The 26,084-nt window shown below is 43.3% G+C and overlaps 1 protein-coding gene across 3 annotated transcripts in view; it reads right to left on the reverse strand.

Moving 5' to 3' along the window:
• Positions 1 to 4,803: 4,803 nt before the first annotated feature.
• Positions 4,804 to 26,084, reverse strand: part of TBC1D14 (TBC1 domain family member 14) — a 71,218-nt gene continuing 49,937 nt past the window's right edge. The window contains exons 5-15 of one of the 3 annotated variants that reach the window (XM_075260528.1): positions 23,490 to 23,608; positions 16,558 to 16,640; positions 13,084 to 13,201; positions 12,119 to 12,225; positions 10,571 to 10,654; positions 9,578 to 9,672; positions 9,178 to 9,249; positions 8,865 to 8,993; positions 7,823 to 7,932; positions 6,297 to 6,555; positions 4,804 to 5,292 (exon numbers count right to left, since the gene is read on the reverse strand). In XM_075260528.1, the coding sequence (XP_075116629.1) occupies positions 5,227 to 5,292; positions 6,297 to 6,555; positions 7,823 to 7,932; positions 8,865 to 8,993; positions 9,178 to 9,249; positions 9,578 to 9,672; positions 10,571 to 10,654; positions 12,119 to 12,225; positions 13,084 to 13,201; positions 16,558 to 16,640; positions 23,490 to 23,608 (1,242 nt within the window). In that variant the 3' untranslated portion in view covers positions 4,804 to 5,226. The remainder of the gene's footprint in view (positions 5,293 to 6,296; positions 6,556 to 7,822; positions 7,933 to 8,864; positions 8,994 to 9,177; positions 9,250 to 9,577; positions 9,673 to 10,570; positions 10,655 to 12,118; positions 12,226 to 13,083; positions 13,202 to 16,557; positions 16,641 to 23,489; positions 23,609 to 26,084) is intronic. The other 2 variants (XM_075260536.1, XM_075260545.1) reach the window with 2 other exon arrangements.

Below are 26,084 nucleotides of genomic sequence, written 5' to 3' on the forward strand. Positions count from 1 at the left end.
TATAACTTATGACATTATACACAAAAAAACCTCAAATATATACAAGAAACTGGTTTATAGAAACCATTCTTTAGAATGCCCAACTAAAAACCGCAAAAAGGTGACGACAGATCAGCCCGCATGGGGCTAAGGGAAGGGTACGTGAGGAGAAAGTATGATCCTGGAACCATTATGGATGTACAGAAGTGTACTTGTATACTGTATACACGTGACAGCAGCTTCAAACACAGGGATCAATGATCCTACAGATAGTAGTGGGAATATGAACGTATGTAGGGGTCACCCTATACACCATTATTGGGACTTGGGCTCTATACTACACCAAGTATGCTCTGCCATATATGGGATTTCGCTTCAAACATGCCCGGGGAACCATCCTCGCGAAGGTGAGCAAGAGAGGTGACCCATTATAGAGAACCACAGACATAGCTCCTGCCCAATTATAACATATTAGTTATCCCCGTGTAAGAGACATCATAGTAATATTAGGCCTTCCCCGTCTGAGAGACATGATAAATATAAGGTTAGGCCTGTGTATAAGGCCTTATTCACAAGAATGGTAAAAGTAGACGTTTTCAGAACACATTGTGGTAGATTCAAATTTATAAAAAATCTGTTATTCCTCCTGAAAATAGAAGGATTAAAAAAAAAAAAAAAAAAAAAAAAAAAAAACAACTTGATGTTACCTGAACCAGACGTGTCAGGCCTGCTATAACTAGGCAAGTGAAATCAGACTTTAAGGGAAAAAAAAAAAAAAATGGAGACATAACCAGTCTAATTTTGACCCGTCTGCAGGTTACAGATTTGGGGTTATGCAGATTTTGTCACATTCAGGAAGGTGATGCAAATAACCCCCCAAAAAACTCACTACCGCATAGCCGCATGACATGTAAAGTGCTTCCATTACAATTAAAAAAAAAAAAAAAAAAATCTAAAAAGGTAAGGGGTGGGAGGGGCGGATAATAAAGATCTAGAAATCCAGGCCAAGGATCTGTTCACACCAAAGATTCTGACTGATCATTACAATGCAATTTTATATAGTCATATAGTCACATATGGCCCTAGTTGGACAGTGCCACAACAGTCCATGGTTGTGTCTGGTACTGCAGCTAGGCTTCACAGAAGTAAATGTGACTGAGCTACAATACCTGACACAGCCTGAGGACAGGTGTGGCACTATTTATGAAAGAAAGTGCCCTTGTCTTTGTAATCCTTTACAATCCACTTAAGCTCCAGATCAGATATTTCCGTTTGCTACGTAGCATCAGTGTCACATGAGGCACGAGGAGGATCAGTCACAGTGGGAGAACTTTACATGTTACACGTGACCCTCTGATAGATCTAAGCATGTTATATACTAAAAATGGAGTCTGAACCAGCAAAGCACAGACCAGGCCGACATGTTGGTTCCTTCGCACAGAAGTGTCAGGCCGGTCACAAGGTGCTGACCCAAGAGGCCTCTTTTTGGATTTGGTTTCTGGATGGACAAAAGGGGTTCATATATAGGATACAGATACACAGAATATGTTCTCTCCATTACTATCTACGGCTGAAAATTATAGAGGACCCATCACCTCCCCTGACATCTTTAGTATGATGGAACAATTCTGGTGCTTTCACTCCCATTTGTACTGTTCCTCTGTTATTCCTCCATCTTTTTTAGTCGTTCTTTTGTTCCATTATAGGAACAGAAGGACAAGCTAAACATTAAGGCCGGGGCCCCACTAGCCAGAAACGCTGTGACAGAAACGCCACAGTTAAAATTGCAGCATTTTACAGTACTTGCAAAGTGGATCTCATGCCCACTTTGCGGGGGAAAAAAATAAAAATCGCAGCATGTCAATTATATCTATGGAAACGCCAGCGGATTTCCTATAGATATAATTGTAACAGAAAGCACTGCACAATGCGTTCACACCGCGGTTCTTCCCGCAGCGCTTTAGCATTGCGTTTCTGCCCAGTGGGGCCGTAGCCTAAAATGGATTCTAAGGACTGATCACAATGGATCCTGACGGACCTCACTGACTATACCTGTTTTTGCTGTCACTTCACCAGAGAGAAAAGTCACATTTGGTGCACTTTTGGGCCATGATTTTAGACAGGCTCTGCGGCCCTGACTCTGAATGGAACCTCTGAGCCAAGTGTGAATGTGGCCTTATACTAATGAGCTAACCGTATAGCTCCAGCATTAGCCATAGGCCCCATCCCTGACCCGGAGTAGTAGGCCTCTCGACCTTCATACAGATCACTCATACTGTATACTGGTTGGGTATATGCTGAATGACATTATTGAAGATGGGGCGACAAAGGCGCGAGATGAAATCAGCAGCAACAAGATGGCAATGTATAGGTCACCATCTACCTGGATAACTGCCCTATATGATCTGTAGGTTTGCACGTCTGATTCATATAATGCCCTAAGATCCCCACATCTACACAATTCCAGTCAATTAAAAGGTGAATTACCTGATTTATCCAATTTACCAGTAGATCTGACAGGCGTTCAGCCCGGCTGTACCAGTTCCCTCCCATCTAGTAAAGTGCTGCTTTAAAATAAGCTTTCCAGTTCTTTAAAACTTATGGCCTATCCTTATATCAGATTACTGTAGTCAGGCTCTCGGGCACACACACCTATCAGACGATCACTTCAGCCCCTTCAAATAGCCGATCGGCAGGGGTGCCACCCATTGATAGTGATGTTTTACCCCACAAACAGGCCATATATTTTAAAGAACTGGAGCACTCCTTTAAGTAACAATCCACATTGAAACCAGTTACTCTTATTAGTACTTATATCCCACAAATGGAATCACTCAATACCAGAACAGCAAAAATAGACAAAAAACAAAAAATAACTAAAAAAAACAAACAAACAAAACGCACACAGTTTGGTGTCTCAATGGCTAGAAAAACCTCCAGTGATTTGTAGCTTTGCAGTAGTGCCGTCCATACCAGTGCCAACGACATTGACAAGTGTGTACATCTTTGGTAAGTGCCCAATAAAAGTACCATTACTATAAATAAATCTTTATACACAATATGATCAGTAGATACACAACAATACAATCTGTCTGAACCATCAGAAGAGACGTGATGGATTCCGTACCATTCATACAAGTCCTTTAACGCAACTCCAGTATTTGGACAGTTTTGGTTAGGTTATATAGGGTCAGATAATATATGCTGGCAAATCATACCTGTACAGACTAGAGATGCAATAGGGATATTTGGAAGGAAAGAAATCTCTCTCTCTCTCTATATTATATATATATATATATATATATATATATATATATATATATATATATATATATATATATATATATTTATTTTATATCTCTATCGTGTCTTTATCCTCATTTACGGTTAGAAAAATCTGATTATTGTAGCTGTAAAAAGTAAAAAAAGAAGTCTGAGCCAGATCTCTCTTTATAGCCCTTTTCTGGAAACCAGAGGTCTGAAATCATAGACTAAGACTATACCAAATGTGATTAAGATCATTTTGATAACTCCACCCTAAATGGTAGACCTGACTAATTGAGACCAGACTGGATGCCAAGGACAAACTGCATGGCGACCTCATGTAAAATCCAGCTAGTAGTTATTTGGTGTGTGTGTTCCTAGCAACCAGCTGTCTCATATAACTCAGCAATCCAGAAAATTTGGTATGGAGGAGTAAAAGCATCCTATTCGCTGTCACCCCTCGGTCGTGCCCTATCTGCCATCACCCCTCCGTCATGCCCTATCCGCTTTCACCCCTCCGTCATGTCCTATACCGCCGTCACCCCTGTCATGCCTTATCCGCCGTCACCCCTCCGTCGTGCCCTATATGCAGTCACCCCTCCGTCGTGCCCTATCCGCCATCACCCCTCTGTCATGCCCTATCCGCTTTCACCCCTCAGCTGTGCCCTATCCACCGTCGTGCCCTATCCACCGTCACCCCTCCGTTGTGCCCTATATGGAGTCACCCCTCTTTCGTGCCCTATATGCTGTCACCCCTCAGCTGTGCCCTATCCACAGTCAGCCTTCCATCGTGCCCTATCTGCCGTCACCCCTCCGTCGTGCCCTATCCGCGGTCACCACTCTGTCGTGCCCTATCCGCTTTCACCCCTCCGTCTTGCCCTATCCGCCGTCACCCCTCAGCTGTGCCCTATCCGCCATCACCCCTCTTTCGTGCCCTATATGCTGTCACCCCTCAGCTGTGCCCTATCCACAGTCAGCCTTCCATCGTGCCCTATCTGCCGTCACCCCTCCGTCGTGCCCTATCCGCGGTCACCACTCTGTCGTGCCCTATCCGCTTTCACCCCTCCGTCTTGCCCTATCCGCCGTCACCCCTCAGCTGTGCCCTATCCGCTATCACCACTCAGTCACGTCTTCTCTTTGCATTATTAATCAGATTTTTCTAAACGTAAATTTAGGAGGAACCAAAAGAGTCATGTCCGGGTAACCAGTCATCTATACAAGCCATGCTCTCCAGAGAGGGGTATTGAAAACCTTAACACCTGTCTCAGGGCATGCTAGGAGTTATAGTGACTCCTTACTACAGTCTGACCTTTAATTGGGAGCATCTTAAAACATTTTCGATCTGGACAATTCCGTTATTTTAGAGCATTGTTACAGTTTTAGGCTAATTGTTCTATAATGAACTCTTCCAGTTTATTGTAGAATACGTCAGCTGCCATTTTGACGACTCAAAACCGTGGTCCTAGTGAAGAAAGTGAACGTCCAGCCCATTTTGTAACCTAAATAGGTCCATGTTTAGTTTTTAACATCTCTTAAAATTAGGAGCTCCATTTTTCTGAAACAAAGCCCCAAATCCACTGCATAGACTGAGTTAAGTACAAACAATTCGGACTGCCTGCAGTCACCACTAGGGGGAGCTAACTGCACATTATGGAGTCCAATCTATGACTACCGGTAGTAGTGGTGGCTGCAGAAAGTGAGAATGTTACCTCTTAACTCGGACGTTCACTTTAAGATGCCCGTATTGTTCTTTGCAATGTAAAATGGAAACTGTAAAAAAAAAAACACTATTACACTAGTGCACAGGCTGAGGCCTGGCCTACAGATTCATGACAAGGTTTGCCAAGCCTGGTCCCGCTGCTCAGCAAGTACTGGCTTTAATGTCTTAAGGCCAATTCCAGTGTTACACTTAGTCCTGAAGTAGAATTGTGTTCTCTTTCTTGGGTGAAAACAAAATCCTTAAGTTCCATCCTGAGTTAATATTCAGCGTTTCAGAGCGGGGCTCCTGTTCTCCGTGTCTCGGATATCTTTCTGTAAAGCTGACAAGATCTGGAATATAACAAAACACAACTAGTGTCAGCCGTGAGGAGGTAACAAGGTGACATATACGGAAGGGGTGGCTTTGCTTAGATGGGCATCCTCAGTATGGCTTCTTATCTCCCTGCAGGACATCATGGTGGTAGGAGTGTGGCTATAGCCTGGGGTCACATGACATAATATGGAGAGGAATTCGAGGTAGTCTTCCACCTCAGATTCCTCTCCAAATTCGGGCCCTGTGGGGATTCAGTGGCAGAAAACCAAAACAGACACAATGGTATCTGCATCTATATCAGCTGCAAGTTCCTGTATGTGAACCTAAAGAGTACAGAGGTAGCAGTCACACCTCGGTGCCCGAGCGGTCCTATAGCCCGTCTACACCTAAGGTGACATTAGTCTGGAATACTAATTGGGGCCCTGTTATATATACAGAATTAAGGCCCAGGCCTCAAGTTATGCCTCTGCCTAGTGTCCATCTTAAGCGGTAGCCTTCTGCTCTGTGCATACATTTCATACAACATATGGAATCCAGTTGGGACAAACCAATTAAGAACAAGACATAAGTTTTAGTCTAGGTTCACATCACTTATTTATTGTCTGTTGCTCTTATCCATCACAGGAGGAGAGCAGCGGACATTAAATGACAGATGGAGCCTGCTACACCTTGTGTCCTTCTGTATTCACCCTAATTTAATAAGAAAAAAAATAATGGATGCCATCTTCCACCAAGTTTATTGCTTTTGACAGAAGAAAAAAGTTGTGCATGCAGGAACGTTTCCCTCCGTTACAAAAGTAAACAAACATGACAGAAGAGTCTATTATGTTTATATTGGAGTCTATTGGAACGCGGACATATCAAGGAAGCTCCATCTGTATCCATTACTCTACTACACAGTTAATGTCCATCACTGTCATCTTAAGACAGATGACTGCAAAGAACATTAATAACTGCAGTATGAACATAGCCTAACTCAAAACTGATATTAAAATCTATCCACAAGCAGACAATGCCGTACCTGAGCCCACTTCTTATTCCTGCTCTGCATCTGAATTGCTGCGATAGAGGCAAATAAGTCGTCGGCGGTCAAGTCCTCCGGAAGCTTGGTCAGAAACTGGGCAATGTGAATAAAGTCCATCCTAGTTAAAATGTCTTCAAAAAGTTTAAGTATTCCCAAGGCAGTTCTGAACAGAAACTCCTCTCCATCGCGGCAGAACACGTCCCAAACCCGGCATGCCAAATCCAGTGGTAGAGACTTGCTGTATAGGGTAAAAATCCTAAGGGGCAAACAACCAAATGACATTATAGACCCATGTAAATCTGAGCGCTGCATGATGTGAACATCCTATGAAAGGTCAGAGTCTGTGCGGTGTGTGCAAGCTAGCATATAGTGACTGAAGAATAATGGGGAAGATGTATGAACACTGGTGTGACAGAGGATGTGTCTCATTTATGATGTGCACCCTTTGCCTGGCAGTACACCAGTAAGGAAAATGTACGTCCGCTCACAGCCGGCAGATGTTTCCCACTTCATTGATGATAGATTTTTGGCACAAATGTTTAGAAAGCTGATGGGGGAAAGGGGGGAGAGACGATGGTCACGTCCCCTGTCCACTCTCACCACAAGGTAGCGAAAGGGGCATAAAAGTAAAATAGTCAAATTTTATTTTTTTTTCTTTTAAAGCTTAAACAGCCATATTAGCCAGTTTTTATTCTGACCACTAGATGGCAGGATAGTACAAGTCAAGGGTAAAAACCGCACCAATGGAAGATAGAAACCAAAACAAGCAGGAGAGGATGGCCCCTTGTATACCACAGCAGCCATCACTTGATCACAGTAAGTCAAGCTTTTAGCACACTTAGGGCAGATTCACACCAGCGCCCGGTCTCCGTTTTGCAGGTTTCCGTTTCCTGCCCGAGAAACAGGAGACGGAAACCACCAGTCCGTTTTCAAACCCATTCATTTGAATGGGTTTGGAAAGTGTCCAGCCGTGAGCGTCTGTGAGCGTTTTGTGCTCTCTGTGGCAAAACAGTTTTTTTTTTTAACCAGACACAAAGTCGGACATGCAGGACATTGTGTCCGGTTAAAAAAAAAAAAAAAACAAAACGGTTTCGCCGCGGAGAGCACAAAACGCTCACAGGCGCTCACGGCTGGACACTGTCTGCCAGGTTTCCGTCTTCTGTTGGAAGACCACCGAAACCTGAAAACGGAGATCGGGCGCAGGTGTGAACCCGGCCTGAGCGGATTTTGGTGGGGAAGTCTCAACTGACCAGACATTTAATAAATTAACGTCACTTCTTCCTCAGTTATAGAGAGGAGCTAACCACCAAATGTCCTTACAGAACATAGGGACAGGTCTGCCTGCATATTCTTCCCTTGCTCATCTATGGGGGTGTCAGACCCCCAATGATCTGATTTCTATGGCCTAAATCCTTAGAATAGGTCTTCAGCAGTTTTAGCTCAGTAAACCCCGTTAACTCCCGTTCATAGGAAACCACAAGTACCAACGTACAAGGTGACGTACAATCATGCGCCGCTCTTACCAGTCTATTAGGTAGATATCTGGAGTCAGATTATTTTTCTTAAAATGGGCAAATAATCTCGGCAAGTTTTCTTCAAAAAATACTTCAAATGCTGCAAAGTAAGTTAACATCTGCAAAGCAAAGATAGAACCAATTAAATCGCACAACAGTTTACTATTGAGCAAAGTAGAGGAGAAAGGAGATTGCTCCGGAGTGGAGCACATAACTTCACAATAAAACCGGCAGTAAGTTATTCCTTAATATTACACAAAGGCCTTTCATTTGCTCTATTCGGGAGTATAGACATGTGAAGGTAGAGCGTACCAAGCTAACAAATAGTGGCTCTGGCAGACCCATAATATCCATGTATTCTGTGGGCCATTCACCTTCTATTACATCCATGATAAAATACAGGCAAATGGTATGGTAAACTATCCTCAAAATTTCTCCAGTTTCTCCAGACTGCTTAAAGTACAAAGGGTGAGGCAAATAATGTTATACACCAAAAACTTGAACCAACTTAGTATATGTATCGAGTCTGCACGTAAACCATGACATGATTCCTAGAAGAGACAGCGCTGTCCACAGCTAGGATTCTGTTCCTTTTGGAATAGATTTACTGATTTGGCTAAACCTCGCATCATAGCAATAGGCTTGTTGAAAGTTGTGCATGATGTTTATGGGGGCTGCCACTAGAGGGCAGCAAGCAAAGGCATTGTTTTTCTAATTACATCCTGATAAATAGATTTGCATATTTCCCATAATCCCCAAGTGGAGAAAAAATGGCTTTGTAAGTCTCCATACACCTGCGAAGGTTCTCTCTCCTTAAGGAGTGAGATTATCCCCAGAACCTAGAAGAGACAGTGAGAGTCCTGCTGACCCCGGCCAGACAATGATTGACCGCTTTCTGTGTACACAGGTAGATTTGTCAATCACTATGTGTGGAAGGGGTCACCAGGACTCTTATTGTCCCTACTAGGAGTCCTGCCAGAATTTACTCTGCTTTTAACTCAGAAATTCCACTCAAAAATCACAATCCTAAATACTGATTTCCAATACTTACAAGGCCATGGTCTACTCTGAAGAACGCCATCTGACAAGGTTTATTCAAGAGGTTTGAGAAAGCGATGAAGGCATCCGCAGTATCTAGGTTCAGGATCAGCACAGCAGCGATAAACGACATGCCCTGTACCTAGGGGAGGAATAAGATGTTATCAGTACACAGCCCCGGAACAGCCAGTACCATGGCCATAAACTACACTGGACTATTACATATTATACCTGCAGGTTATATTTGGTCACACAGAAACTGGAACACTTGGCTGTTACATAGTGTTCTGAGAGCTCATACATACACATAGAAAGGAGATACTTACATAACCAACATCTGGTCTGTAGCAAGTGTAGGCTCCTAGAATACTGTGCAGCATGTCGTGATAGGGACCACCCTAAAAAAGAACCACTGCAGTAAGTACCAATGCACCATAGTGCCATACTAACACATAAATAATATCCTGAAAGGTCCATAATTACAGCAAAGACTCAAGTCATGTGAAGCACGAGTATAGTCTTAAAGGGTTTGTCCAGGAATTACAGGAGGCTGGGGAAGGTTCTCACCTCGCTGCACGTGACTGCTGAGATCAATCATAGACTTCGATGGTCACAGGAAAGGAACCGGTTAAGTCACTCACACATGTCACCGATTCAGTGGTCACATACAGCGAGGGCTTCCGCCGCCACAAGCCCCATATCTATCTCCACACACTCACATCTTACCTTCTGGAATATACAAAGATTCGGAAATGTCCGGGAAATATCCAACTTTATTAGCTCCAGGCTGGCTTCCCTGTCCGATGCCGACAAACCTGAGTCTACAGAGAAATACACAAGACCTCAAAGATCCAATCCATATGACACGTTATCTAATAATTGTTCACCCGTATTAAGGGGATAGGTCTACTACTCCAAACCCAGTCATAGCTGTAACTAACGCATTGTTTAAAAAAAAAATCTACAGTCCTGTAGATTATATTAGAGAGAGGTCTATAACTGTATGTGACCTATATAATGAGACCCAAGGGAGATGAAAGCAGAAAAAGGGAAAATTGCTCATTTGACATGTATCATAAGATACCACTGATGGAACTTGACCTCTTGTCTGCAGCTGAGCCATCTTCAACACTCTTTACATGGTCACGTGTGCAGGCTGACAGTCAGGGCCGCAAAATATAGGACAGGTCCGATTGCAGAGATTTGTGTGGCTGCTGCTGCTGCGTTTAGCTCACAGAGCATTGCCGAGAAGTGGAGACCATTGTACACCGTGTAGACGACAGTCAGCAGGAATAACTATATACTGGGTTGCTGCCTCTGAACATAAGCAGTGGAAAGTGAAGAAGAGTTTGAGGCTTTCTTCCAGACCAGATTCCTCTCCACTTTCAGGCCCTGTGCTTTCCAGATTAGTTTCCAAAACAATGGGAATAATCTGCATAGTGCCTCAGGTTCGGCAGCAGAATCCGTGACAAGATGGACACTTATCTCTCCAGCACCCTGAAATCAGAAGTGACTGGTGATGCCACCCATTAAAAACAATGGGAGACAGATTCCAGCCAGAACTTAACCTGACCGTGAAGCGATATCTTGAAAATTGTAATGAAGTGAGTTATACAGTACAATAGAAATGTACATATCTAGTAGCAGCATGTCACACTAAACTGAAATGCCATGTAGACCTTGTCCATACATCTGGTGTATGGATGTGTAACTTCGTACCTTCATTTTCAACATCAGCTCCTCCTCCCATGCTCAAGGATTTCCATCGGTCCTTGGCCCGGGATAAGCAGATATCGTACAATTCTAAAAAAAATAAAAATAAAAAAATAAAGCAATAAATCACTTTACAAAAATTGTAAAATACGTATAATTAAAGTGGACTACTCAGCATATTTAGCCGGGTCTTATAGGGCCTTCTGACCTGGTAACTTTTACTCTTCTTTATGATGGTAAATACATAGTGGTCATTCCTTGTCCCCTTCACTGTTTCTCCATGCACAGTGGTGCCGGAGGTCTGCCACACTGACAGCTGGGCGGCTACAGCATTGTTGTACAGGGACAGACAGTGAAGGGGCTTAGTATTACTCCAGCTCTGGCCCCCCCCCATACCTCTTAATTCACAGTGAGGGTCTCACAGGTCAGACTGGTCATAAAAAGTTGGTATAGCCTAGCTATATGCTATGGGAATACAACATTTCAACGGTTTACTCATCTAAAAAAGCTACAGTTTTGCTTAGGACCCTCTCCATTAGCTAAAGCGGTGTATTTACAATGGCTGACCTGTCATACTACACTGCATCTGCACTGAGGATCCACAAGCACGGAGAATGCCAGATCATATATCACCTGGAAATCCACCAAAATTCACTTCAGAGACCCCAGACTTCCTGCATCATAGATTACTACAATATGGGAACATGCTAGCAGAAAAAGGAACCCATTGAAGTCAATGGGAGGCTTTTTGTTTTTCAGCGCTGAAATTCAACACCACTTTCCTCCGTGTGAATGGATCTTAGGGGAAATGTGTGTGTGGCTGCACCTTTCCCCGGTTATACAAGCTGAATGCCAGCTGAAGGCGAAGCTGTGCCGATCAGCAGATTGCCGGATCAGTTTAAAGAAGGGTAGTCTAGAGGAGACGTCCCCTTAAACACCCGTTTTATTCTAGTTATTATACATGCAGTAAGACCCTTTGAGCACTGTTATTAGTACTCGCTCTCACTCTATCGGCGACTCCCAACTTTCCAACAAGCCTTTTACTGCAATGATGCAGGATTCTGCCATGTCAGTATTCCAGCTGTGGACAGCGCTGCTTCTCAAGGGAGCGACCCCTAGAGGGCAGCAAACAGAGGCAGTGTTTCCCTATTTACATCTAGGGAAACAGATTTGCATATTTTTCCCATAATCCCCACAGTGGATCTGAAATGGCTTTTTGTAAGACTCCACACACCTGAGTAAGTCGTCTCTCCTTAGGGAGTGACATTATCCCCATAACCTGGTCTAGAAGTTTCTCACCTCTGCCAAGTCAGTTTTCCCCTAGGCTATGCTGAAGAGATCCAACAGATCAAAATGGCGCTGTCCACAGCTGGGATAATGACTTGGCAAAATCCCGCATCATTGCAGTAAAGGCTCGTTGGAAAGTCGTGCATGATGTTCAAAGGAGCTACCCCTAGAGGGCAGCAAACAGAGGCACCGTTTCCCTATTTACATCTTGGGAAACACATTTGCATATTTTTCCCCTCTATTGGCGACGTAAGGCTCCAGGCTTACCGTGAGTGATATTTAACTCATTGCCAATCGCCAGACTCCAGACTTTCCCTCTCACGCTAGGTGGGATACCCTGCCACCACATGTCCCGAACCTTTCGCGAACAGCACCTAATGACGAAAGAGGAAGCCCCATTAGTAATAGACCCCCAAGTACATAAATGATTGTATATGTGAACATGGCAGGATATCATTGTGACTATGTACATTAAAATCGGAAATAATACAGCTTCCATATACAACAGACTGACAATGACATTAACTCTGCACAGAACTACTAGAGAGAGATCGACAGGGACAACCAACTAACCGTATAGGGTAAGGTCATAATGACTGAATTATCTTGTGTATTGTATGTCAACCCCCAAATGTATAGCACCATGGAAGAAGGTGCTCTAAAAATTATTATACTGCTGGATGCCAAATGGGCTAGATATACCAGAGCTCATCATGGAGTCTGCAGGTACTTGTCCTGCTACTACTGTTTCTGCAGAGTAAGACTGACATGCTGCAAACCCCTGTCATTTTCTGGTCTGCATATATGTATATAGGAAATTTAATTCTCATCACCTTCTTCTTGTAGAACGTATGAGGCTTATTCACTAATAGTAATATATGGTACATACACACTAGGGGGAATGTACTATCCCCTTGACACCAGAAAACTGTCAAAGGTATAGTCCCCAAAAATACACACACAAGGGGGGGGGAATCAGAATTATTAAAGGTCTCCTGGGGGAATGGAGTAAGACTAGTGCACCAGTCTTCATACATTCCCCCAATACTGGTCCTCAATCTGGCTTACTGTAAGGACCTCATCTCTGTAGAAAGCAGTGGCATCATATAAATTGGCACCCCTATGGTGCTGGTGGGGTGTCATTGGTCTATAGAGAAGATAAATCATAGAACTAATCCTAATGGGCCACAAAAAATTCTAACCCATAGGATTTTGTTTCAGCCTCTACTTACATGGCCTCCCAGTTGGGCAGGACTTCGTTGTTCCACATCAGAGCAGCATTTCCGATACTTTCCTCCAGTTTGCATCTCTCCTCCAGTTGTTTCTTCTTCCTCTGGGCTTCTTTAAATTCTAAAAATAGACATGTAGAACATGGTCGTAATGAGGGGAACTTCTAAGGAAAGCTAGAAAGCAGAGGAGCGCCCAGGCAGATGAAAGGAAGTTTGCTGCGTACAGAATTCCTCAGATGAAATGAGAAACCTGGCAGACAGCGGCAGCGGTTAAACAAGTGTTGGCACGGACACAAGGCTCATACTGATGGTTGTCAAGTACGTTCACTAATGACTGTCTTCTATCTGACAGTCTGGTAATGAGTGCTCGGGGGGTACAGAACAGCTGGGACAAGGCCGAGGACTGGGGGCGGTGTTTTGGACTATATGCAGCAGTGATAAATCTCTTTGATACTAGTTAGTACTAAGAATCCACTATACAACATCTAGATGCAGAGATGCAAGGACAGCTGTAAGGTTTCTGGCAACTAGCATCCAACTGGAAAGGACATTTAGGGCTAGTTCACACGTCATAGGGTGGTCGAGGAATTTGGTCAGGAAAAAATCCGCTTCAGGAATTAGGAAATGTTTTTTGGAGGTGTTTTTTGTTTCACTTTTTTTCCTCCAGCACAGTGAATGGACCTTGGAAAAACCACCTGCCATTTTGAGGCTGTTTTTCTGCCTCCCATTGACTTGTATTGATTTCCTGAGCTGGAATCCGCCTCAAGAAAGGTCATGTCGCTTCTTTTTTCCCACTAGTGGAAAAAAACCCACTAGCTGCATACATAGATCTCTATTGTTAAGGGGCAGATTTTGAGGTGGATTCCATGTCAAAATCCGCCCCCTCTTGCCCCATGTGAACGAGCCCTTAGGAAGGACATTCAGCCTAACAATATAGTTGACGCTTGTCTCTGCAATTGGCTAAAACTTCATACACAAATAATGCTCCGCACAAATTTCCTTCACACTATACTGGAGATTCAACCGAGCAGTCCCCAAATTCTAAAAAGTTCTAAAAGCGGTATAAAGAGGTCCATGCAACAGCTGATTATTACTGCCACCCCAAATTGAAGATGGACGCCCAGGAGCACCATCTTTAGCACTTCGCACTCCCCTCCCCACTTCCTCTCTGCCCCGAGTGCTGATGTCACAGCAAGTCCCAAAAGCAGAGAGGAAGTATGGAGTAGTGAGTAATAAATACAGCTCACCACTGGCTCAGTTTAGGGGGGATTCACATATAGGAATTTGATTTCCGCAGATCTGCGGCAGATCCTGCCTTCCATTACTTTTAAAGGGAGTCAGAGACCACATCAGGGAGCTGAATATAAAGGAAAAAAAAAAAAAAAAAAAAAAAAAGGTCCTGCTTGCTTGCTTGCCGCGGCATTCATGACTGCCGATTAAGCCGACACATCCAGGTCTAATCGGCTTTGAAAAGCCGCAACGGAACGCTTTGCATCAGCAATATACTGCGGTGAACCGATGCCTGGAAAACGAAGAGGGATTCCTCTTTATTTTCCACAGGTTGAACGGCCCCTTATAGTCACTGGGCATGGGATTAGTGTGAGGGCCATTCTACCCAGTGTGTGTTGGGACAGTGCGGCGGCCGTTATACCAAGTATAGGGCCATTATACTACAAGTAGGGACCAATATATTACACGGTGGGACAATGAAGGAGCCATTACACTACGTGTGTGTGTGTGTGTGTGTGTGTGTGTGTGTGTGTGTGTGTGTGTGTGTGTGTGTGTGTGTGGGGGGATTCTGTAATGGTTGATGGAAACTCCAAGCCGTGTCTTATGTTGATAACATTTTTAAGTGAGATTTACTTGGGGTGGGGTGTACTCTATAGGGCCTCATTCTCACTAGGGGGTAGTTTGCTTGAAGAGGTTGAAAACCACCAGTCTAGAGAAAGCTCTTAGCACTTGCTACTTTCCTAGTTGTGTCCTGACAATGGCAGCTTACAATATAACAGAAATGTATTCCTGCCTCTATGGGTTTCCAACAGTGCATTGGCTGGGACTGTGAGGTTGGGGGGAGATGATCCTCTAATGTGTATGGGGTTCTCCCGACTAGTTCCCAACAGAAGATATCGATGGAGAGAAGAGTCAGGCTATTGAACTTCAACATGCCCAAGCCTTTTGTTCTTCGGGGGAAATTAGTTATTGTGAGACAACTGGTTTAAGGCTTGGCCCGATCAATGCAGAATGATATCATATTCCTATTGTGTGTGCACATGTATCAGCGACCTTTTCCCCATCTGTGTGCAAATATAATGTAAATGTCAGTCAGTATTGATTTTCAGGTTTTCGGGGCAGAGCAGTATGTGGAGTTTCTGACAGAGTAAGGTAACATCCACCTGTCATGTCCATATATAATGTTACGAGTTAGCGCCTGCACGGTTCTGTACCACAACTTAGCATGCAGGAAATGTACACGGTTAACCTACTTCTCCGGGCCATGAATAAAACATGCCCGTTTACACAAGTGTCTACAGAGCGCCGTATTGATCGGAAAGCTTGGATGAATCAGGATCTGGTGGAACGTGATCTCCATTTATTGTCGCTTACGTGTTTTCAGACAGGAAGTTATTGAAATCCCCCATTGACTAATATCGATTAACCCAGGATTGCCCAGATCCTTGTTCACATAGTCTCCAAACCTGATAGTCCGGCATCACATCTGAAATGACTGGATTATCAGATTTAAAGGATATATGGCCAGGGAATGCTCATGGGTCACCGTCCAACGTAGCATACAAAGGACTAGATGATGGACTGGCCATTGCTATGCTTTTTGATGGTTATTATGCAGCAGTAAGTGTAAGGGTCTTTTGTATTCCCCCTAAGCTGGGTGTTTTCCAAGCACTGGAGTCAAGGCCGGCACCAAAGAGCAAGTCAAGCCTATAAGACACACTCCGTACAGAGAAGTCCAGACTCTGCCAGACTTTGTGAATGGAGACAGTCTATCCCCCCTTCCCCCAAATGTATGAATATGCCCCTTTAAGAGTCATATAGGATCAGATACAGAAGACTTTGTATGCTTCCATGGCAAGAGGCAGGTGCACCACTAGGACAGCACTTTTATGGCTCTGCAAAACACAGAAATACAATATGGTCATGTGCACGAGCCCTTAAAATGTGACCTTGCCAGAAAAGGTCTGTAAGGTGGTGCTTTAAGGAAATCTCATCATATTAGAGGATCATGGTTTCAGTCTACATGCAAAATATAAGCAAAGTAGCCTCAACAAGCCGTTGGACCAACAAGTACGGCCCCCTGCCTTGAGGTTGCACGGGCTCCACAATGCCTTGCTATAGGACTCGTAGCAGAGGATTAAGAGTGAAGGCAAGTGATAGCCTTGGCCAGGGTTTATGATGTGTACCGCCTGCAGCACAGTATTTTAGCTGGATGCCCCCATACGTGATAGTACATCAGACAGTTACCTCTCCTTTTAGCGTGGGCCACCATTTCTTCATATTCCTGTCTGTGTTTCTGGGCTTCCTCCACTGGTTTGGCTGGAAGGTTTCTGTGGATATTACACAAAAAGCGCTGTCATTGCAACTCTATGAACAATATATTGGAAGAAAAAAAAAAAACAAAAAAAAAAACGCACCCCACCCAAAAAAATAAAATAAAAATAATGGACAAAAACATTAGTTATATAAAGAGAAACTGTTCAGGATTAGGCTCCATGTACATGAATGTGTGCTTGGTCATTATGGCCCCATATACATGCCTGTGTAGGAGGATAAGTGATAGGGATCACTGGGACTCCCACCAATCTAGGCCCCCAGTCTATAGGGCTGGGAAGATAGAGTGTGATGACCACCAGTTCATTGGAACAGGGACCCCCATTCTTGTAACTAGAGGGGGCACCAGTGATCAGACCCCACTCATCCAGCCTTTATGTTGTTGCTAACTGTATACCACTTTAACCCCAATACTATAAGTTGTAGCCCACTTATGGTTAAAAAGAGTCCCCCAAAAATGAACTGGTAGCACTACTACTACTACATGGACCCACAGTGAAAACCTACAGTCTGTGGGGAAATCTTGTAGGAAGTATTTAATTACTCTGTAGCGCCACCAGTGGAGAAATGAAGGAGTACATGGTGACCACTAAAATCAATAATAAAAGGCAAGCACATGTTGAGTGATCCAAAGAGGGACACCATTTATAGTGACAATGGTGCCCAATAAAAATCCATATTATATATACACTCACCGGCCACTTTATTAGGTACACCATGCTAGTAACGGGTTGGACCCCCTTTTGCCTTCAGAACTGCCTCAATTCTTCGTGGCATAGATTCAACAAGGTGCTGGAAGCATTCCTCAGAGATTTTGGTCCATATTGACATGATGGCATCACACAGTTGCCGCAGATTTGTCGGCTGCACATCCATGATGCGAATCTCCCGTTCCACCACATCCCAAAGATGCTCTATTGGATTGAGATCTGGTGACTGTGGAGGCCATTGGAGTACAGTGAACTCATTGTCATGTTCAAGAAACCAGTCTGAGATGATTCCAGCTTTATGACATGGCGCATTATCCTGCTGAAAGTAGCCATCAGATGTTGGGTACATTGTGGTCATAAAGGGATGGACATGGTCAGCAACAATACTCCGGTAGGCTTTGGCGTTGCAATGATGCTCAATTGGTACCAAGGGGCCCAAAGAGTGCCAAGAAAATATTCCCCACACCATGACACCACCACCACCAGCCTGAACCGTTGATACAAGGCAGGATGGATCCATGCTTTCATGTTGTTGACGCCAAATTCTGACCCTACCATCCGAATGTCGCAGCAGAAATTGAGACTCATCAGACCAGGCAACGTTTTTCCAATCTTCAATTGTCCAATTTCGATGAGCTTGTGCAAATTGTAGCCTCAGTTTCCTGTTCTTAGCTGAAAGGAGTGGCACCCGGTGTGGTCTTCTGCTGCTGTAGCCCATCTGCCTCAAAGTTCGACGTACTGTGCGTTCAGAGATGCTCTTCTGGCTACCTTGGTTGTAACGGGTGGCTATTTGAGTCACTGTTGCCTTTCTATCAGCTTGAACCAGTCTGGCCATTCTCCTCTGACCTCTGGCATCAACAACGCATTTCCGCCCACAGAACTGCCGCTCACTGGATGTTTTTTCTTTTTCGGACCATTCTCTGTAAACCCTAGAGATGGTTGTGCGTGAAAATCCCAGTAGATCAGCAGTTTCTGAAATACTCAGACCAGCCCTTCTGGCACCAACAACCATGCCACGTTCAAAGGCACTCAAATCACCTTTCTTCCCCATACTGATGCTCGGTTTGAACTGCAGGAGATTGTCTTGACCATGTCTACATGCCTAAATGCACTGAGTTGCTGCCATGTGATTGGCTGATTAGAAATTAAGTGTTAATGAGCAGTTGGACAGGTGTACCTAATAAAGTGGCCAGTGAGTATATATATATATATATATATATATATATATATATATATATATATATATATATATATATATTAGCATGCAAATATTTATTAGACAACTTTAGTGTGTCAGATGAATAAAATTCAAGTTCCCTTTAAAAAGCAGCACAACGCAACGTGACACTTGTCCAGAACTTGCAAATAAAATAAATAAAACTCAGGAAAAATACAGCGTAGGAAAAACAAATGCAATGGGTTGTGGCAGGAACATTTCTCCTCATCACATAGGCCGGTCACATCCACAGTAATACATATCTGAGAACCAATCTACGCTCCGGGTATAAATCAATCATAGATTTACAAGACCATATCCAGACCCATTAATGTAACTTTCCGTCCGCACAGACAGTATTGCAGGGCCCGGCGCAGGAAATTCCCCTCCTTGAAAACCAATTACAAAACAAGACCATATTTCCGGCATTTGCACAGAAGACTTAAAGGGCTTAGCTGGCCAGACAGAACCTTTAAAGGTTATGTACACCTTTCACAGCCAATATCTTTTATTACTGTTTCGCCAATGGATCGAAACTGGTAAATGCAGCAACTTGTCAAATACGATGAAAAAAATAAATCTTTAGTCTCAAGCGTACATCTTCTATGCAGGCTTATGTCTCCATTGTCCTGTGTAGTCTGACACTACAGCCGTACCCTTATCTGTTCCCCCATTTTGTCCCCTCTTGTAGAGAGCATTACCATCAAGGAGCATCTCTTGACAGATTTGACCAGTCCATGCATTACATACAGTCCTATGAAAAAGTTTGGGCACCCCTATTAATCTTAATCATTTTTAGTTCTAAATATTTTGGTGTTTATAACAGCCATTTCAGTTTGATATATCTAATAACTGATGGACACAGTAATATTTCAGGATTGAAATGAGGTTTATTGTACTAACAGAAAATGCGCAATATGCATTAAACCAAAATTTGACCGGTGCAAAAGTATGGGCACCTCAACAGAAAAGTGACATTAATATTTAGTACATCCTCCTTTTGCAAAGATAACAGCCTCTAGTCGCTTCCTGTAGCTTTTAATCAGTTCCTGGATCCTGGATAAAGGTATTTTGGACAAACAATTCAAGTTCAGTTAAGTTAGATGGTCGCCGAGCATGGACAGCCCGCTTCAAATCATCCCACAGATGTTCAATGATATTCAGGTCTGGGGACTGGGATGGCCATTCCAGAACATTGTAATTGTTCCTCTGCATGAATGCCTGAGGATTTGGAGCGGTGTTTTGGATCATTGTCTTGCTGAAATATCCATCCCCGGCGTAACTTCAACTTCGTCACTGATTCTTGAACATTATTCTCAAGAATCTGCTGATACTGAGTGGAATCCATGCGACTCTCAACTTTAACAAGATTCCCGATGCCGGCATTGGCCACACAGCCCCAAAGCATGATGGAACCTCCACCAAATTTTACAGTGGGTAGCATGTGTTTTTCTTGGAATGCTGTTTCTTTTTGGACGCCATGCATAACGCCTTTTTTTTTTATAACCAAACAACTCAATTTTTGTTTCCAAAATGAAGCTGCCTTGTCCAAATGTGCTTTTTCATACCTCAGGCAACTCTATTTGTGGCGTACGTGCAGAAACGGCTTCTTTCTCATCACTCTCCCATACAGCTTCTATTTGTGCAAAGTGCGCTGTATAGTTGACCGATGCACAGTGACACCATCTGCAGCAAGATGATGCTGCAGCTCTTTGGAGGTGGTCTGTGGATTGTCCTTGACTGTTCTCACCATTCTTCTTCTCTGCCTTTCTGATATTTTTCTTGGCCTGCCACTTCTGGGCTTAACAAGAACTGTCCCTGTGGTCTTCCATTTCCTTACTATGTTCCTCACAGTGGAAACTGACAGGTTAAATCTCTGAGACAACGTTTTGTATCCTTCCCCTGAACAACTATGTTGAACAATCTTTGTTTTCAGATCATTTGAGAGTTGTTTTGAGTAGCCCATGATGCCACTCTTCAGAGGAGATTCAAATAGTAGAACAACTTGCAATTGGCCACCTTAAATACCTTTTCTTATGATTGGATACACCTGGCTATGAAGTTCAAAGCTCACTGAGGTTACAAAACCAATTTTGTGCTTCAGTAAGTCAGTAAAAAGTAGTTAGGAGTATTCAAATCAATAAAATGATAAGGGTGCCCATACTTTTGCACCGGTCAAATTTTGGTTTAATGCATATTGCACATTTTCTGTTAGTACAATAAACCTCATTTCAATCCTGAAATATTACTGTGTCCATCAGTTATTAGATATATCAAACTGAAATGGCTGTTGCAAACACCAAAATATTTAGAACTAAAAATGATTAAGATTAATAGGGGTGCCCAAACTTTTTCATAGGACTGTATACATCCAATGTCCTGTATGGACGCTATGTACGATTGCAGAAGAAATGTCTGACTGGACAAAGATTCCCTCTGTATGTTGGGGTCATCAGAAGCCAAACCTATAGCTTCCATCTTAAATGGGGCTCTATCAGTAAAATTAAAAAGGCTATTCAGGCACCGTAAATGTTATATTAAACTACCCCCCCCTCCCACCCCCGCATTTTAAAATAAAACCCTAAAAAAGATTATCTACTTACACATCGTGCACGCTGGGCTGGCATTCAGGGTGCGCCGTCTTCTTCATCCACGCCTCTTCTTCCTCCGATGTCCTCCAGTCCCGTCCTCCTCCGGCGCCCGTGAACTGACACAGATATAAAAAAATGGCCTGGGCGCCTGCGCAGTAGCCGTAGTAGCAGCTGCATGCTACTGTGCATGCGCCCAGGCCGTTTTTTTATATCAGTGTCCGCTCGCAAGCGCCGGAGGAGGACGGGACTGGAGGACATCGCAGGAAAAAGAGGCGTAGAATAAGAAGATGGCGCACCCTGAATGCCCACCGTGCACGATACGTAAGTTGATCACATTCTTTTTTAGGGTTTTATTTTAAAACGGGGGGTTAGTTTAATATAACATTTATGTGTGTGATTTTGCTGATAGAGCCCATTTAAAGGTCTGTCTGTCACCAGAAGCCAGCCCCATAGATAGGTTAGGGCTACTTGAATCAATCTAACAGTGTTTTCCCCTTTTGAATCTATTGGCAAGGTATCACGGTTTTTGCAACAACTTTCCTCATGGGAGCAACAGCAACGCCCTTGTTGCTCCGAAGTGATCATTTACATATTGACAAAAGGATAATCTGTCAGCAACGAGGATAATACTAACCTTATAGTGTTTTCACCTAGTGGATATCACTTTTTTGTCAATATGCAAATTAGCCATTTGAGCAATTACAGCTTACGTAACGGAAGCAACGGCAACACCCTCATTTGCATATTGACAAAAATGCATTCTCAGCAACAGAGGCAGTAAATGACCAGGTGAAAACCCCATGTGATTGAGGTGAGCCTAAGCTATCTATGTGCAGGGCTGGGCTGATATATTGGGTTCAGGAGGGTACACCTACTCCCATCCTCTTTCCTCCTCTACACTTCAGTAGGGTGTCAGTTCAGAGGTCAGTGCACATATATGTACATGAAGGGGAGACGAGTTTTGTAGAACATAAATAAGGTCACAGAAAGTCAGGCAATAATAGAAAGGTTATTTCTGGACATGGAGATGCCATGACCTGAAACTCCTGGGCTGATCATGGAGGACCCTAATAAACCAGTTATACAGGTAGAGCAAAGAAGACAAAACAGATATAGTATCCACCTTGTCACGTAGTCCAACAAAACACAACCTGAGACTTACAACACTCGTATCTGGATACTGGCAGCAACCATACATTACTGTACAATAGGAGAGTCTATGGAACTCCACAAACCTTCTCATGTTCATACAGCAGCAATGGGTGTGATAGGACTGCTGGCGAGGGGGCCAAAGCCTAACGAACGTCATAAATTATAAAGAGATTTTTCTAATCTAGATTTCCTGATTGTAGATTTTTAAAAATCCATCTTCTGTTTATGATTGGGGGGGGGCATCTTGCCTGAGCTTCTCCTCTGCTCTGTTAACAGCATTTACTGATATGCTTTACTGCAGTCTAATCGCCATAGGCAACAAAAGTCTGGAGTGGACTCATTGAGGTCTATGGGAGAGTTTTCTAGGCATGCTCTGTGGACAGCATGGGGAGGGGTAGATAACTGGGACATCATCTATTGGCAGTAGTGCTATATGATATCTACGGAGGTGTTCTTTATACAGGTGTGAACTTTTATTGTAATGCTGTATATCTGATTTGTGATGTAAATGGGAAGTGGCAGTATATTTTTAGGCTTTGTTTCCAGAGTGAAAATCTCATGATATAGTACAAAAAAATAAAAAAAAAAAAAAAAAAAAAATAATAATAATAATAATAATAATAATAATAATAATAATAATAAATACATTTTTATCTCAGGTCACCATGTATAAAAAAATTATTATTATTATTATTATTATTATTATTAATACATGGTGACCTGGAAATAAATATAATTATTAATAATAATAATAATAATAATAATAATAACAACTACTATATTATTATTATTATTATTATTATTATACAAACCTTTAAACAAAGTCTACCACCTAAATAATTACATTCCCATTAAAAAAAAAAAAAAATGGATATCTGTACTGTGCACCTTCCTCAGTTAATCCTCCAACAAATTCTGAATAAATGGATAACCAGGTGTTACACTCCTCTTCTAGTCTGGTCTTGTAGAGACATCCTTTTCACCAGGTAGAGACCGTAATACCTAGCTGTCTGTTTATTTGTACTGTAGATTCCCAGGAGGAACAACAGAGGGACAGCACAACAAAGAATTCCAAGAAAAGATGCTCCAGCATTGTAATGACAAAAAAAAAACCCCGTTAGGACATACGTTGCAGCAGCCTTTGTGCCACTATACACGGTAAGATAGTGTACTCACGCTGGGCGGTCTTCCAATATCAGGGCTGTAGTAGACAGAGGTTCGAACACCAGGCTCTTCCTCACATTTTGCTTTGGGGATGGAGACTTTGAAGCTCGCCCAATTCTGTCTTCATATTCCTTGAGGGGGGAAAAAAAAAATTCAATCAATCTTTAACTATCCAGCAGATGTAGTTATGGTACCCTGAAGCACAACAGAGGATACCAAACATTTATAAGTCAATGTATCATCCGTCATAATAAACCCAACTGTGTATTAGTATAAAATATGATTCATAGGGAAGAAACTGCTCGGCTCCTCAAGAGGGAAGTGATGCAAGTAAATGTATTGCTCATCCTGCAGATGTAGCAGAGCCGAATGTGCTACTTGGATGCAAGAAAAAAATGTAAAGCTAAAACGGCATCGTACTACTTCTACGGTATGTAGCTAACCTGGCAGTGGATAAGGATAAGGGACAATATAAAGGCTGTTCTTTGTATTCTACAGGCGTAGCAGCGGTGGCTCAGAATAAATCAATATATTACAGCATGAAAAATCCCAACCCCAGGCGGACGATGAATTGCTGATGTCAGGTACATAATGAATAAGCCAATTTTAAAAGGACAACTGAACTGAGCAAATATTTCATCGGCACAAAAAAAAAAAAAAAAAAAAAAAATCCTGAAAAATCAGCAGATTTTACGGACTTGTAGAGGTGCAAATATGGCTTGGTTGGGTTATCAGACTAGAGGACTGCTCTGTAGGTTGGGGATCCCCTTCAATACCCATGGATCACTAAGGCTTCTAAATTTTAGGACAACGAAGTGATTTTTTTTCATTGAGCCTCGTAATCCCAACCATTAGAGTCCACTCTGGAGCAGATATATATGCTACTAGACCCTGACCCTTTATGCTTACAGCTTGGAGGGCAGTGATGTATAATTTCCAATTATTATTTTATCCATAATTCCCACAAACTCTTTCAAAGGCCTGACAACACCATAAGGGGCCCCAGTGCTTACCCATTTCTCAACATCTGCCCCAGAACCAGAGGGAACAGTAACCACCTTTCTGTGACTATTTGGGTTACCACCACCCACTTACCTTGGAAAGCAAATTTCTGATAATCCTCATGTATATATGATGGGTTTATATACTGTGGTATTTGCTTCAACCACAAGTTGCCAAGAACAATTAAATCAGGTCTATGGAATAATTTTGTCAAAGGGGCGGTATCTATACACTAGGCCTTGGCGGACCTGGTACAAAAGGTGGTTATTTCAGTGTCCAGGGTGCCAGAGAATGATTTCCCTGGCTATGGGCAGAGGTTCAGCATGGTCACAGAGAACTGTATGATGGCCATACAGAAGAGACCCATATAATAAGATTCTGCATCTATGTGAATGTGCTGGGATATACTGCTGCCTCATTGGATATCAGGGACACCAGGGCTGGCCCGCCAGACAACCAGGGCTATAATGGCCTGGCCCGCCAGACAATCAGGGCTATAATGGGATGGCCCGCCAGACAATCAGTGCTATAATGGCCTGGCCCGCCAGACAACCAGGGCTATAATGGGCTGGCCCGCCAGATAACTAGGGCTATAATGGGCTGGCCCGCCAGTTAACCAGGGCTATAATGGGCTGGCCCGCCAGATAACTAGGGCTATAATGGGCTGGCCCGCCAGACAACAAGGGCTATAATGGGATGGCCCGCCAGACAACCAGGGCTATAATGGGATGGCCCGCCAGACAACAAGGGCTATAATGGGCTGGCCCGCCAGACAACCAGGGCTATAATGGGATGGCCCGCCAGACAACCAGGGCTATAATGGGCTGGCCCGCCAGACAACCAGGGCTATAATGGGCTGGCCCGCCAGATAACCAGGGCTATAATGGGCTGGCCCGCCAGACAACCAGGGCTATAATGGGCTGGCCCGCCAGACAACCAGGGCTATAATGGGCTGGCCCGCCAGACAACCAGGGCTATAATGGGATGGCCCGCCAGATAACCAGGGCTATAATGGGCTGGCCCGCCAGACAACCAGGGCTATAATGGGCTGGCCCGCCAGACAACCAGGGCTATAATGGGCTGGCCCGCCAGACAACCAGGGCTATAATGGGCTGGCCCGCCAGTCAATGCTTTTATTATTGTAATTACAGTCAGAATCCATATTAATAAAACTAAATACTAAGTATATTTTGGGTTCACCACTGTACATCAATAGCTGGGATATGGCATGACATGCATAGGAGGTTATCAGATTAGCAATAATAGGCATTGATGATAGTGTCAGGTCATGGATCAAGTAATTGTCTCCAAATAAAATACAGTAATCACTTCCACTGTAATGTCACCCTACCAAGTCTCAGACGTATCCCAGCAGTACATTGTGGAACAGAACACCGGCCACATCTTTCCGCTTTCACAGTTCCCTGAATTATACATGAGACATGTCATATGTAATGCACATGTTACAGAGGAAACAACCAAACCCTGTAATGGATCTTAAAAGTACAAAACATTCTTTGCCGATTATCTGTCTCTATATTATCCATCTATCTTTTACAGAATGGCATTAAATAATATAATAATATAATAACCATAAAGAACAGA

The sequence above is a fragment of the Leptodactylus fuscus genome, chromosome 1 (genome assembly GCF_031893055.1).
Source record: "Leptodactylus fuscus isolate aLepFus1 chromosome 1, aLepFus1.hap2, whole genome shotgun sequence".
In the NCBI taxonomy this organism is placed as follows: domain Eukaryota; kingdom Metazoa; phylum Chordata; class Amphibia; order Anura; family Leptodactylidae; genus Leptodactylus; species Leptodactylus fuscus.